Genomic DNA, 14137 nt, shown 5'->3' on the forward strand with positions numbered 1-14137 from the left:
CTCCTTCTCGGCTGCGGCCGCCTCGCCGCAGAAGTATCTCCGAATGGAGCCATCCCCCTTCGGCGACGTCTCCTCCCGCCTCACCACAGGTGGGACCCGGCCCCGCGGCCGCCGGGGTAGTCGAGAGAACAGGGGTCCTGGGGCGTGGGATGCGGCCCCTGGGGTGGGGGTACCGGACTGTGTGGTTCTCGTTCTTAGCAAAGTAGTAGGGCAGCCACATTTTTCATTAGGTCCTCGTAGCCCGAGGACCTAATAAGACACAATAGAAATGGGCTGATGTCAAGGGGGTAGTGTTTGGAGGTGGGTAGGGGCTTTGCCTTGTCGGTATTGGGTAGAACAGGGACATCTTTTTCTTTGGGCCGAATGATTGGAATTGTTTCCGTAGTCGCTGGAGACTCAGCGGAAATGATCAGAGAGGGCGATATTATTCGTAAATTCAGGCGAAAGGGTCACATTTCGCCCCAATCTCAATGTGTGCTTGCCGTAATCGATTGGTTGCAGCTATTAACTCTGGGACTGGGTGGTTTGAGGCGAGGCTACAGCCCCTCCTCCAGTTCAGACATGGCTGATTTTAGTATAGTGGGGGTGGGGGGTGGGGATCGATGTCACTGGGGCGAGATCTAGGCCTGTCATTAATCACCCACAAGAACGCCACTTTGGCTGAGTCAAGACCTGTTTCCCTAGCAGGGTCAACAACAAAGAAAACGCTCTTCCCGAGTACTGTAATATGATCATACTGTACATCTAGACCTTGAGAAATCTTGAACTTTTAATAAGTATATTGCATTGAAAATTGGGGCTGAGGAGTTGTTTTTATTTGGAAATGCTTTATTTTTGCCCAACAAAGTATGTTGGGAGAAAACAACCTAGCCTTGAGGATAATGAAGAAATCAACCCAGCATTCCAAGGGACTAAAGACTTTTGCTTTTCATCTTGAAACATTTCCTGAGAGAGACTATGGGGAATGTCTTTTGGCTGCTTTGTAGGGCATGTGTATGCCCAGTTTTTTCTGTACTTTGAAATCCTTGTGTGCCCCTGGCACAGTCCTAGGATAGGCTTTTGTGGATTGAAGTGTAAATGTTTCCTTTGTGTGTAGCATGCAAAGATTTCTGTGTGAGCCTTTAGTAATAATATCACCCTTTAAACAAAGCCTTTTCATAGCTTGATTTAAATGTCTCATTATCATTAGCTTAAAAAAGTGAAGTATATACCTCTATATTTGGTGACTTCCGTTTGAAACTGACTTTAGTGTTTTTTTTTAATGTCACATTTTGAAATATTTTCTAAATCCATGGAGTGACCCTCGAATATGCAAGCTACCATTTTTGCTATTAAATATTTGATCTAATTTAAGGACATACTGTTTCAGAGTTGTAGTGAGTTGTCACGGAAATTCTCGGATAAATTTATTTAATGACCTTACTAAACTGTCTTTTAATTAGATTGAAAAGGCATTTGTTGATTGTTAGGCTTTACTTTGGAAAAAAAAAAAAAGGAAACAGCCAGTGTCAAGAATGAGCTACTGGTGGTTGACATTTTTGGAATTTGTCTTTTAGTGAAATGGTATCATTGGAAATTGAAATGGAATTTGTACTTAACTAATAAGGCCATTTCAAAATAAGGTCATTAAGTAGCTAACCAGCAATAAATTTCAGTCGAGGGAGTGAATTAATACAGTGCTAGGTTTGGGAATTAAAGTACTATATCTCAATGTGAAAATAATCTTGGGCATGTGTGTAAACCAGTGGGGTATAACATGTTCCCCCCCTTTAAAGCACACTTACTCGGAAAGAACTGTGATCCTTTGTAAACTTGACTTTTCATTGGCATATCTGTAGCGTTGGTTAATACAGTTGACTCCACATTATCTCAAGTTTAAATTAATTGAAGTATCGTAGTAAAACGACTGGAATTATTGGAACTGTTTAAGCCAGCTGATTCAGATTCACATTCACTTTCCAAAATACTGCTATTCTGTTCTTCAGGGTGTTTTTTTGACATCTACTTTGGAAGTTTGATTATATCCTGAAACCTAAAATCGCATCCTAATTGATTGAGTCTGCTGAAAGTTATTCTAACTAATCTGAATATTATCTTAAAAAGTTGACTTGAGAAAACAAGTTGAAATTAAAGTTTTGACTTGCTAAAATTACATTTTTTAAACTGTAGTTTTGAATGACATTCTAAATGTAATTTAATTTGACTTTGTGTTTATATGGCCAATTTGGGGTATGGTCCTGTATGTTTTTTGTAATGCCATAATGGGAGCTGCAGTGTTGTGCAGGTATCAAAGAGCTTCCCCGTTTTCATGTTACTAAACTTGAAAATAATTTTCTCATGCACTTGATTTTTAGCTTCCTATTTTAACACCGATTATTCTTAAACTTTATGGGAGTAAATACCCATCTGTCATTAAAATGAATAGTTAGGATTGGAAGTAGACAGTGGCTTACCAAATTGAGATTGGCGAACTTGTGGGAACTCTTTGTTTTCCTTTCACATCTGTGAGTTCAAATATAATACAAATAATGTAGAATTAGAGTACTAAAGTGAATTTTTTTCAGAGCATGTATACAATTTATCATTGTTCTCCTCTGGATATTTTCAGTTTCTGATGGCATGGCTGAAGTCATGTTGTGGCTTTATTAGTTTCAGGAACTTGGATGTCTGTTTTAAACCTTAGCTATTATTTTAGTCATCCCAGGAAGTTTGACTTGACTATTCTTATTTAAATATTTTTCAAAGTGTTGCAACTTAATACTAGGAAAAAGGAAGGACTAGCTGAGCTGAAGGAAGTTAAGATTGCTTTCTTAACCGCAAGGCTTAGAGCCTTTACTATGCTAATTGGCATTATGAATTTTTTAGGGGCTCCTTAACACACAGATATCCCAAACCTGTTTTTTAGGACACCCAAGTGTTACTACTTCAGAAATGCTGTCCAGGGTCTAGGGGTGGTTGACAAAGTACAGTCATATTTTTGTGTAGCCTGAGAGCTAAGAATGTTCTTTACATTTTTTAAATGGTTGGAAAAGAATCAAAAGAATTATTTTGTGACACGTGAGAATTATGTGAAATTCAAATTTCAGTGTCCATAAATAAAATTTTATTGGAACACAGCTGTGCTCATTCTTTTTTTTTTTTTTTTAAAAGTATTGTTCATTGCAGGTGACGATGGCAGTTGAATAGTTGTCTCAGAGAGTGTATTGCCCCCAAAACTCCATATTTGCTCTCTAGTGTTTACAGAAAAAATTTGCTTACCCTCGTGTGGGGTGTCAGCAGTGAGGTTTATAATACCCCTGGGTATGGGAAAGGAAAAGTGATCAGTGGAAGTAAAGGGAGGGGGGAGTAGAGGCATCGAATATCGTTGGGGAAAGGAATACCTCTAGTAGCTGCATCAATACTTATCCTGGTAAGTTAGTTGAAAACCAAATATGCTTTACAATTGGTTTTTGAAACATCTCGTAATATTACCGTTTAGCCAAAAGATTGTCATGACATTCCCAAGAAAGAATAAAACCAAAATATTGCAACATTGTAAGAGACCATCAATCAAATCCAACACATTGTTTTCATTATTATGTAGTGAATGAATGGTCTGAAGGTACCCTTCTGTGAATGTTAATGTATTTGTGAGTTTGTTAGGCACATTAATTCACATTGTTTATGGCTTGGTACCATTACTCTAGTCTGCCTTAGGAATTGAATTCTGTGAAGAGTTAAGTTCCTTTGTAAGAACTCATTGTACTTGCTGGAAACTTGCCATTAAAAATGGAAACTACAGCTTGTGAATGGAGAAGGGTTTACAAGAACATAGATTGTTCACCAGACATTGATGCATGCCTGCAAACGGAGACACCAGCTGGCTTAAATGAAATATAAATGGTTCTAGGCAAACAAATGAGACGTCTGTTGGAGGAGGCAGCATCTCACTTCAGATGTCATTTATATTGAGCCAGAAGTATTTTTTAATATTTTGTGGTTATTTAGACAGCTGTTAAGTTGCTCCTAGTTTCTCACTGGATTTGGCGAATAAATGTTTTTAATGGTCTTTGTACCTTGAATCTTAAACCTGATATTCTATTTAGGACTGTATATAGCTGCAGTTACTGCGTATTTCTGTGACTTAGGCATTTAAGAATCCTGTAAGTTTATGGCCATTAAAAACTGCAGTTGTATTCTGATATCGAGATTTTTTTTTTTTTTTTTTTTGAGACAAAGTCGTACCCAGGCTGGAGTGCAGTGGCGTGATCTCAGGTCATTGCAACCTCCATCTCCTGGGTTCAACTGATTCTTGCGCCTCAGCCTCTGGAGCAGCTGGGATTACAGGTGTGTGCCACCACACCTGGCTGATTTTTTGTGTTTTTAGTAGAGATGGGGTTTCACCATGTTGGTCAGGCTGGTCTTGGACTCCTGACCTCATGATCCACCCACCTCAGCCTCCCAAAGTGCTGGGATTACAGGTGTGAGCCACCGCTCCCGGCCTCCATGGCTTTTTTTTTTTTTTTTTTTTTTTTTTTGAGATGAGTCTCGCTCTGTCGCCCAGGCTGGAGTGCAGTGGTGCAATCTCTACTCACTGCAAGCTCGACCTCCCAGGTTCACACCATTCCCCTGCCTTAGCCTCCCAAGTAGCTGGGACTACAGGCGCCTGCCACCACGCCCGGCTAATATTTTGTATTTTTAGTGGAGACAGGGTTTCACCGTATTAGCCAGGATGGTCTCCTGGCCTCGTGATCCGCCTGCCTCAGCCTCCCAAAGTGCTGGGATTACAGTTGTGAGCCACCGTGCCCGGCCCCCGGCTTTTTTATTAAGGTAGAAAAATAAAGCCTGACTTGAGCACAGCAACACATAGGCTAAACATGGCTAGATAGAGGTTAGCCCCTCTTCAGGTGTGGAAGGTACTAGTCACTGTGGTTGCCATGGAGACATAACCTGAGATGTAAAGGAGAATAATATACATTTCTTCAGTTTTTTAATGGTTTTATAGGAAAAAGAATGTAGTACATATTAATCAGGTCTTTGTTTTTTTTGAGACAGAGTCTTGCTCTGTCACCTAGGCTGGAGTGTAATGGCACAATCTCAGCTCACTGCAATCTCTGCCTCCTGGGCTCAAATGATCCTCCTGCCCCAGCCTCTCAAGTACCTGGGGCTACAGGCATGTGCCACCATGCCGAGCTAATTTTTGTATTTTTTTTTTTTTTGTAGAGATGGGATTTCACCATGTTGCCCAGGCTGGTTTCAAATTCCTACGGCTCAAGCAATCTGCCTGCTTCGGCCTCCCAAAGTGCTGGGATTACAGATTTGAGCCGCTGTGCCTGGCAGGTTTTTTCTGCTAAGTGTTTTGATAGACCTAGAAAGACACAGTGATAGAAAGCTTTCGTTTTGAAAGATTGGGAGTAAAAGCTTCAGTGGAAGTGCCCAGTTGTGAGTATCTTTCCTATTTGAAAAGAGATTTTTCTCTTTATTAAAGAAGAATATGAAGTAATAGCATGGGTTAAGTTTGGGCCTCTTGAATAGTTGGTTCATGAAACTAGATAATGGTATTGGGAGTGGAAGTAGGTATTTTCAAGTACCTATCAGCGAATTAGTTAACCAGGAATTTGTAGTCCCTGTAGTCCTTGTGTTAACCCTATGCCTAACACTGTTGATTCACAGAATGTTCTCTACATATGTGAAATTGCAGGGAATTTCTTGCCTTTGAGAGAACTACCTGCTTTTAAAAAGGTATGAGAGAAAATACTTAAGCCTATACAACCCAATCAGGCATCTGAAGTTGCTAAAGAAGTCTTCACAGATGGATTTAGTTCAAAGAGATTCATCTTTAATTTTATTGCTAACTATAGGATTGTGGAACTCAGCTTACCTCCAGTGTTTCTTAGCTTTCTAAACACACCTGAGAGATACATTCTCAGCAGCAGTCTCGCTGTAGCCATGACTGTTAACAGGAATGTCTCCTGAATTTTTGGGGGCTGGGATGAGTCATTGGACTTGAATATGGTGCTTTGAAAATAGCCCGCAAGATTCTTATCTGCCATACCTTTCCTTTTAATGTCACAAATAGTTTTAAAATACTAATTTATTTGTTGAGTTAATTAAGTCTTGACATTTCCCAAGGTTCTTAGAGTTGCTATGGTTGAAAAGAAATGTAATTTCAGTTTCACCCTGTAAATCTGTACCAAATTTTCTTTTTAGACTGTTCTATGACATTGTCATAATGTGTAACATTTTTTGACAAAAAATGTGACTCAAACGAGTCGTAATAAATACTGCAATTAGTTTAAGACTTTGAATAATACTTTTTTGAGGCACTTTAAGTATACTCAGTATTCATTTTTCTGGATAATGATGAGAAACATAGGTTACGTGAATTACAATATTTTAAGTAGCCCCATGTGTAAGAATTTCTCTATTATCAGATATTTGCTTATCGGAAGAAACATTTTAAAGGATTTTACAGGATTTTTAGAAGAAAATACTTTTTAATATGAAGTTCTGATTTATTTCTAAAGAAATTTATTTGTTATAACAAGTTTCTCACATGAGATGATATTGTAGCCATGTTAAGCAGGGAATCCTTGCAGGTAATTTAAAATTCTAGTGGATGTTAGTTTGTCAGCTTTGATATTTATTTTGGGCCTGTTGATCAGAATTTTACAGTATAACATATTTTGTAATATTTCTTGTGATCAGGATTTTACAGTGTAACAGTTTTTGTAATGTTTCTTATATTTCTTACATGTAGGCTTTGTTGGGTGGTGAACTTTCTAGCACTAAGAAAGCAGCTCATAATAATATACTTTTAGTTTGTCTTGGGGTGTAGCTTTTTTTCCCTTTAGTTTTTATCTGTCACAAGTGTCATAAGCAGATCATCTTGAGATGTACTAGTGGATATTCTGATTTTATTAACATTGTTATCTTTCCATAAATACAACTTCTGGATTTGACTTTTTAGGTCCTTTGATGTACCTGGATTTTCTTAACATTATTAAAACATTTAAATTATTCTTCTAGAAGTCACTTGTTCGAACCCTTATGAGCCTCATTTGAGTTCCAGATACTGCACTGGCTAGGCAAAGAGTAAGAGTCTCTCTTGAGAGACTGATGATAGAGCAGCCACTGTTGATACTTTATTAGCTAGCACTTTATGCTTTATCAGTATACCTATTTTCATTTCGTATTAACATTTTTCCATATTAGTGTTCATTTCCCCTTTAATAGCCTAAGTGTTAAAATTGGTTTACTGATTAAATCACTTTTGAAAAAGTTTTTTTCCTAAAAGTGTTAAGGCTTGTTTACTAAGTTTCTGAAATTGTGTCAGTATATGATGTGTATTCTCACTTTGGTTAGCATTCATTTTCATTTCTGTTAATGTTAATTCTTGTAAAACTCCCTCAAAAAATCAAACTAGACGGAATGGTTGGAGAGAGGGACTTGGATTTTTCTTTTGTTTCTTTTTGTTGAACTGATTAGCAAATGAAGAGTAGAATGTACAGTGAAGTTTGAAGAAAGCCAATTTTTCAAACATGACTGTCCCTCTGAACTGTGCCTTTTAATTATGAAAGGAGATTGCCTTGTTCCTCCCACTAAAATATGATTATCTAGAAGAACTTCTCTAAGTGGTATACTTGATTTAAAGTATAGAAGATTTTAGTTGCTGTGATAGAGAGGGGGACTTGATGCTGTCTGTGGCAATCTTTCATAGCCCAGGGTAAAATAGTGCATTATCAGAGCCTGGCATTGTAATCAGTTGTACACGTGTGGAAATACTGACCTATCAACTTGGAATAATTCTTCACTTTTTTTTTTTTTTTTTTTTTTTTTGAGACGGAGTCTCACTCTGTCACCCAGGCTGGAGTGCAGTGGCACGATCTCCGCTCACTGCAAGCTCCACCTCCTGGGTTCAAGTGATTCTCCTGTCTCAGCCTCCTGAGTAGCTGGGATTACAGGTGCTTGCTGCCATGCCTGTGTAATGGTATTTTTAGTAGAGACAGGGTTTCACCATGTTGGTCAGGCTGACGTCGAACTCCTAACCTCGTGATCCGCCCACCTGGGCCTTCCAAAGTACTGGGATTACAGGCGTGAGCCTCTGCGCCCGGCCATTTCTTAACTTTTAAAACACCAGTAAAACATTCTGGTTAGATACAAATGCCTGTCCTAAGAGGAGGCGTTTTAGACTCTTTAAGCATCCCTTATTTACATTTCTGGATGTAACATGAAGAGGTGTTACAATTTTTTTTTTATAGCTAGTGATCGCTGTTTCAGGAGTCTCATTAGATGAGAGTTATGCTTCATTTTGGTTATTGCCTTTTTTTGGTGGGGAGGGTCGGAGTCTCACTCTGTCACCCAGGCTGGAGTGCAGTGGCGCAATCTCACTGCAACCTCCACCTTCTGTGTTGAAGCGATTCTCCTGCCCTGGCCTCCCGAATAGCTGGGACCACAGGCACGTGCCACCACACCCGGCTCCTTTTTTGTATTTTTAGTAGAGATAAGGTTTCACTGTGTTAGCTGGGATGGTCTTGATCTCCTGACCTCGTGATCCGCCAGCCTCTGCCTCCCAAAGTGCTGGGATTACAGGCATGAGCCACCGCGCCTGGCCGGTTATTGCCTTCTTGACAATCGCATTTTTTGAAGTTTCAGTGTATGAAAGTATAAATTATGCATAGTATTGATGTCTCTAACTCCTATTTTCTAAAAATTAGCTTTCCTTATTGTGATATTTTGAGACAGAGTCTTACTCTGTCGCCCAGGCTGGAGTGCAGTGGCATGATCTTCGCTCACTACAGTCTGCCTCCTGGGTTGAAGGGATTCTCCTGCCTTAGCCTTCTGAGTAGCTGGGATTACAGGCATGCGCCGCCACGCCCGGCTAATTTTTGTGTTTTTAGTAGAGACGGGGTTTTGCTATGTTGGCCAAGCTGGTCTTGAACTCCTGACCCCAGGTGATCTGCCCGCCTCTGTCTCCCAAAGTGCTGGGATTACAGGCGTGAGCCATCACGCCCAGCCCATTGTGATTTATTTTAACGTTAGATGCTAATAGAATTTTGACTACTACTGGATAGGGTAGTGGATGTTAAGAACTTGGGCCCTGAGGTCAAACCTGGCTCTGCCATGTTCAAGCCTTGTGACATTTCAGAAGACACTGAAGCAGAGCCTCATTTTTCTCATCTCAGGAAATGTGCACATGATGATAGTAGCATCTGCCTCTTAGGGTTGTTGTGAGAATTAAGAGCATTTACTGGCTAAGTGATGGAAACTGTCTCAAGAAGGCAACCTCAAATGGGACTTTTACTGACCAGCAATTTTGCCTTTTCGTTGAATAAACCTGCCGTCTACAAAAGAAGAGTTGCCATCAAATCACAGTTTTTTCATTGTTTTTAGTACCAGCACTACTGACATTTGAGCCTGTCCTGTTTTAGTATCGAGGATTAAATAATTATGAAAGCACTGCATACAGTGAGGGAAATATTCCACTTTTCTCCAAAGTAACCTTATCCTCTTGATTATTCCCTTTTTCTTCTCTCAATTTGATCTTTGCTTTTGGCTTTATATATTCCCAAGCCTTTCATGAGAAAGTGAAAGAACAAAACATACTCATTTTCCTCCAGCTATCTTCTAGATCTCTTCCACTTCAAAATCAAATTCAAAGAGCTTTCAAATAGTCTGTTTGCTTCCATTTCTTCAGTTCTCAATTCCTGACATGCCTCAAGCAGCTCCTGTCAGGTCATCAGTGACTTCCATGACACTCAATCAGTCCTCCTCTTATTTGACCTTTCTTTCAGCATTCTTCCTGCTGGCACACTACTTTCTTTTTGAAATGCTTTTTTTTCTTCTTTGACTATAATTTCCCTCTACTCCCTAGCTGTTCTTTTTGTCTTTACCTGGGCATTAAACCTCGTAGTCTTTTAGTTCTAGCTTTAGCTCCATGCTTATCTCACTTAATAGCTCCCTAAGCAGTCACATGCCTGCTCCTGACTTCAGTTTCCATTTACAGATGTATCTGTATTTAATTTGTATCTTCAGTTCGTTCAGACAGTTCCTCTTTAGTTCCAGCCATGGGAAATTTGGACTTTTTTTTTTTTTTTTTTGAGATGGGGTTTTGCCCTGTTGCCTTGGCTGGAGTGCAGTGGTGCGATCTCAGCTCACTACAACCTCTGCCTCCTGGGTTCAAGCAGTTCTCCTGCCTCAGGCACCCAAGTAGCTGGGGTTACAGATGTATATCACCATGCCTGGCTAATTTTTGCATTTTTAGTAGAGACAGTTTCACCATGTTGGCCAGGCTGGTCTCGAACTCCTAGCCTCAAGTGATCCGCCCACCTTGGTCTCCAAGGTGCTGGGATTACAAGTGAGAGCCACCATGCCCAGCCTAGTTTGGACCTCTTTATCATCAGATCTTGTTAGCGCTTTCCCTCTACCACTAGAAGTCAGAATTTTTGTGAAATCCATTGACTTTTAAATGTTCACAACTAATTTACAAAATACATGGCATAAATAAGAGATGTATGTGGACTTCTAATCAGTGCCTTATGGTGTGAGAGGTGGTCTTTTTGTTGTTGTTGAAACCGTCTCACTCTGTTGCCCAGGCTGGAGTGTAGTGGTGTGGTCTTGGCTCACTGCAGCCTCCATCTGCTGGGTTCAAGTGATTCTCCTGCCTCAGCCTCCCTAGTAGCTGGGGTTACAGGTGCCCGCCATTATGCCCGGCTAACTTTTGTATTTTTAGTAGAGATGAGGTTTCACCATGTTGGCCAGACTAGTCTCGAACTCCTGACCTCAAGCCATCCGCCCACCTTGGCCTCCCAAAGTGCTGGGATTACTGGCGTGAGCGACTGTGCCTGGCCTGAGAGGGGGTCTTAATTCCTCTTTTAAAAAGCGGTCATGTTGGTAAAGTAAATGAATTGCTTCATCATCAGTCACATAATGATGAATATGAATTTCTTTTTTTAAAGTGTATTAGGAGAGATGGAGTAATCATTGTATATAGGTTAATGTCATGTAATGAGTTTTCCTAAGTAGGTCCAATCAAGTTAAATTAATTTGCAGAATATTTTCCTCCTAGGGGAGGGGTATGTCTAACTTAGAATTACACTTGATCTTAGCCAAAAGGCTGAGAAGCAATGAACTTACAACTATAAACACCATTCAGGTGAGGGTGGCAAAATGATTTTAAGTTAGCTTAGATATTTCCGTACTTATAATAACCGGGCTGCTAACATCTTCCTTTCCTTCCTCCCCACTTCCTAGTATGTCCAATAGTAAACCAACCATTTTTAAAAAAATATTCAATTAAAGGTTTTTTGTTTGTTTTTTGGGTTTTTTTGAGACGGAGTTTCGCTATTGTTGCCCAGGCTGGAGTTCAATGGTGTGATCTCAGCTCACTGAAACCTCTGCCTCCAGAGCTCAAGCGATTCTCCTGCCTCAGCCTCCCAAGTAACTGGGATTATAGGCGCCTGCCACCATGCTCAGCTAATTTTTTTGTGTTTTTCGTAGAGACAGAGTTTCACCAGGTTGGCCAGGCTCATCTTGAACTCCTGACCTCAGGTGATCCACCCACCTCAGCCTCCCAAAGTGCTGGGATTACAGGCGTGAGCCACCGCCCTTGGCCAAGGGAGTTGTTATTTTAAGCAGGGGCTAGAAACTTTAAATACGCATAGTTCCAGAGATATAAATGATTTAAAGTAAACTAGGAGGGAACTAGTGAATTCCAGTCCTGACCAGCAGCATCACCTCATAAGGAATGCAGAATCTTAAGCTCCACCCTGCAGGGTCAACATTTTAACAAGATCCAGAGGTAATCTGTGTGTGCATTAAAATTGTAGAAGCACTTGAGAACTTAGGCCCAAAAGGTAGCAGTCACTTTGAATCTTCAGCTGAGTTTTGCCATGTTACCTGATTTTCCTAAGAGTTGTCAGAAGTCTGACTTTATATGTAAAACCACTCAGTTTTTAAATGACTACAAATTAACGTGTTTTAAAAAAATCATGTCCGTGGGGCTGAGTTTGGCCTGTTAGTCATCAGTTTTGAAAATCCTGGTTCCAGGTATGCTTTTTTTGTTTGTTTTGAGACTGAGTCTCGCTCTGTTGCCCAGGTTGGAGTGCATTGGCACTATCTCGGCTCACTGCAGCCTCCGTCTCCCAGGTTTAAGTGATTGGGATTACAGGCGTGCACCACCTTGCCCGGCTAATCTTTTTGAATTTTTAGTAGAGACGGGGTTTCTCCATATTGGCCAGGCAGGTCTCAAACTCTTGACCTCAGGTGATCCACCCTCCTCGGCTTCCCAAAGTGCTGGGATTATAGACATGAGCCACTGTGCCTGGCCCAGGTATGCTAATTTTTTTTGGGGTGCCTGAACAAGTTGTTACAGGAAATGGGTTTGTTCTTCAGCTTGATTGTGCTGTACTGGAGTCCTCAAAGAGTCTACTTTCTCAGTCTGTGCAAGCTGGCTTAGGTTCTACATTTATACTTACATAATATTTAACTGTATAAAAGGCATTCATTTATCTTCCCTACGGGAGGAGGAACAACTGTAATCACTACAAGGTCAAATTCTTTCATTTCACTGGTACTGTGTAGCCAGTGCTACTTATTTGAAGTAAATTACTCAATTTGTTAAAACCCTGCAGGTAAATACCATTGCCCTTGTGGCTGTGGTTAATTGGAATAAGAGCTGAATCTTTTGCTTTGGAACCAAATGTTTCTGTAGCATGTACATTTTGGGTTTTGGATTTGGGGCAGTTCAATTTCCACTTCTCCATTTATTGCCCTTTTTGTTTTGAGATGGAGTTTCGTTCTTGTTGCCCAGGCTGGAGTGCAGTGGCTTAATCTCGGCTCACTGCAACCTCCACCTTCCCCCCGGTTCAAGTGATTCTCCTACCTCAGCCTCCCGAGTAGCTAGAATTACAGGCACGTGCCACTACACTTGGCTAATTTTTTTTTTTTTTTGTATTTTTAGTAAAGATGGGGTTTCTCCATGTTGGTCTGGCTGATCTTGAACTCCCTGCCTCAGGTGATCTGCCCGTCTCAGCCTCCCAAAGTGTTGGGATCACAGGCGTGAGCCACCGTGCCCGGCATCTTTTTTTTTTTTTTTTAAAGACAGGGTCTTGCCGGGCACAGTGGATCACACCTGCATTCCCAGCACTTTGGGAGGCTGAGGCGGGTGGATCACCTGAGGTCAGGAGTTCAAGATGAGCCTGGCCAACCTGGTGAAACTCTATCTCTACTAAAAATACAAAAATTTGCCGGGCTTGGTGGCAAGTGCCTGTAATCTCAGTTTCTCTGGAGTCTGAGACAGGAGAATCGCTTGAACCTGGCAGGCGGAGCTTGCAGTGAGCTGAGATCACACTATTGCACTCCAGCCTGGGCGACAGAGCGAGACTCCATCTCAAAAAAAAAAAAAAAAAAAAAAAAAAACTCAAGGTCTCACTCTCGCCCAGGCTGGAGTGCAGTGGCGCCATTGTAGCTCACTGTAGCTCACTGTAGCCTGGAACTATCTTTCTGCCTCATTTTGCCAGTAGCTGGGGACTACAGGGGCAAGCCACCATACCTTGCTAATTTTATGTTTTATGTTTTGTAGAGATAAGAGTTTTCGCTTTGTTGCCCAGGCTGGTCTCAAACTCCGGGCCTCAAGTGATCCTCCTGCCTCAGCCTTGCATGAGCCACTGCATGCGGCCATGCTTTCTTTGTTATATTTTGGTAGCTTGTAAGTTATTTGAGAAAATACTTAAAAGTAGTTAAGAGCTACATAACAATAGCAACAAGGTTAATGTATCCGCTTAGTGTAAATATAAGCTGGAGATGTAAAACTTAACATTTACCTGCAGTGTTTTAACAAATTGAGTCGTTTCTTTCAAATAAGTAATCGTTGGCTATATGTACCAGTGAAATAATAGTATTTTAAAGTGAATTTAAAATGGCATCAGCTCATTCTTTATAGTTAAATAGCTCTTGGTTGGATAAGAATATTGTCCTTAAGATTCCATCAAGGAGAACATAAGAACTGTTTTAGTTTCAGAAGAGATGATCCTGGGAAAATAGCCAATTAATAAAGATGGGTCTCCATAGCAACTCCAAGTTGTGCTTTGTTCTGTTTGAAAATGGAATTTTGCTCTTGTTGCCCAGGCTGGAGTGCAATGGCGCAATCTCAGCTCAC

The 14137-nt window shown here is 40.7% G+C and overlaps 1 protein-coding gene across 1 annotated transcript in view; it reads left to right on the forward strand.

The window, feature by feature from the left end:
- AKIRIN2 (akirin 2) overlaps positions 1 to 14137 on the forward strand; it is a 37404-nt gene that overhangs the window by 5282 nt on the left and 17985 nt on the right. The window contains exon 4 of the mRNA XM_011984455.1: positions 1 to 89. This exon is cut by the window's left edge and continues 9 nt beyond it. Within this exon, the coding sequence (XP_011839845.1) occupies positions 1 to 89 (89 nt within the window). The remainder of the gene's footprint in view (positions 90 to 14137) is intronic.

The sequence above is a fragment of the Mandrillus leucophaeus genome, unplaced genomic scaffold (genome assembly GCF_000951045.1).
Source record: "Mandrillus leucophaeus isolate KB7577 unplaced genomic scaffold, Mleu.le_1.0 Scaffold268, whole genome shotgun sequence".
In the NCBI taxonomy this organism is placed as follows: Eukaryota; Metazoa; Chordata; class Mammalia; order Primates; family Cercopithecidae; genus Mandrillus; species Mandrillus leucophaeus.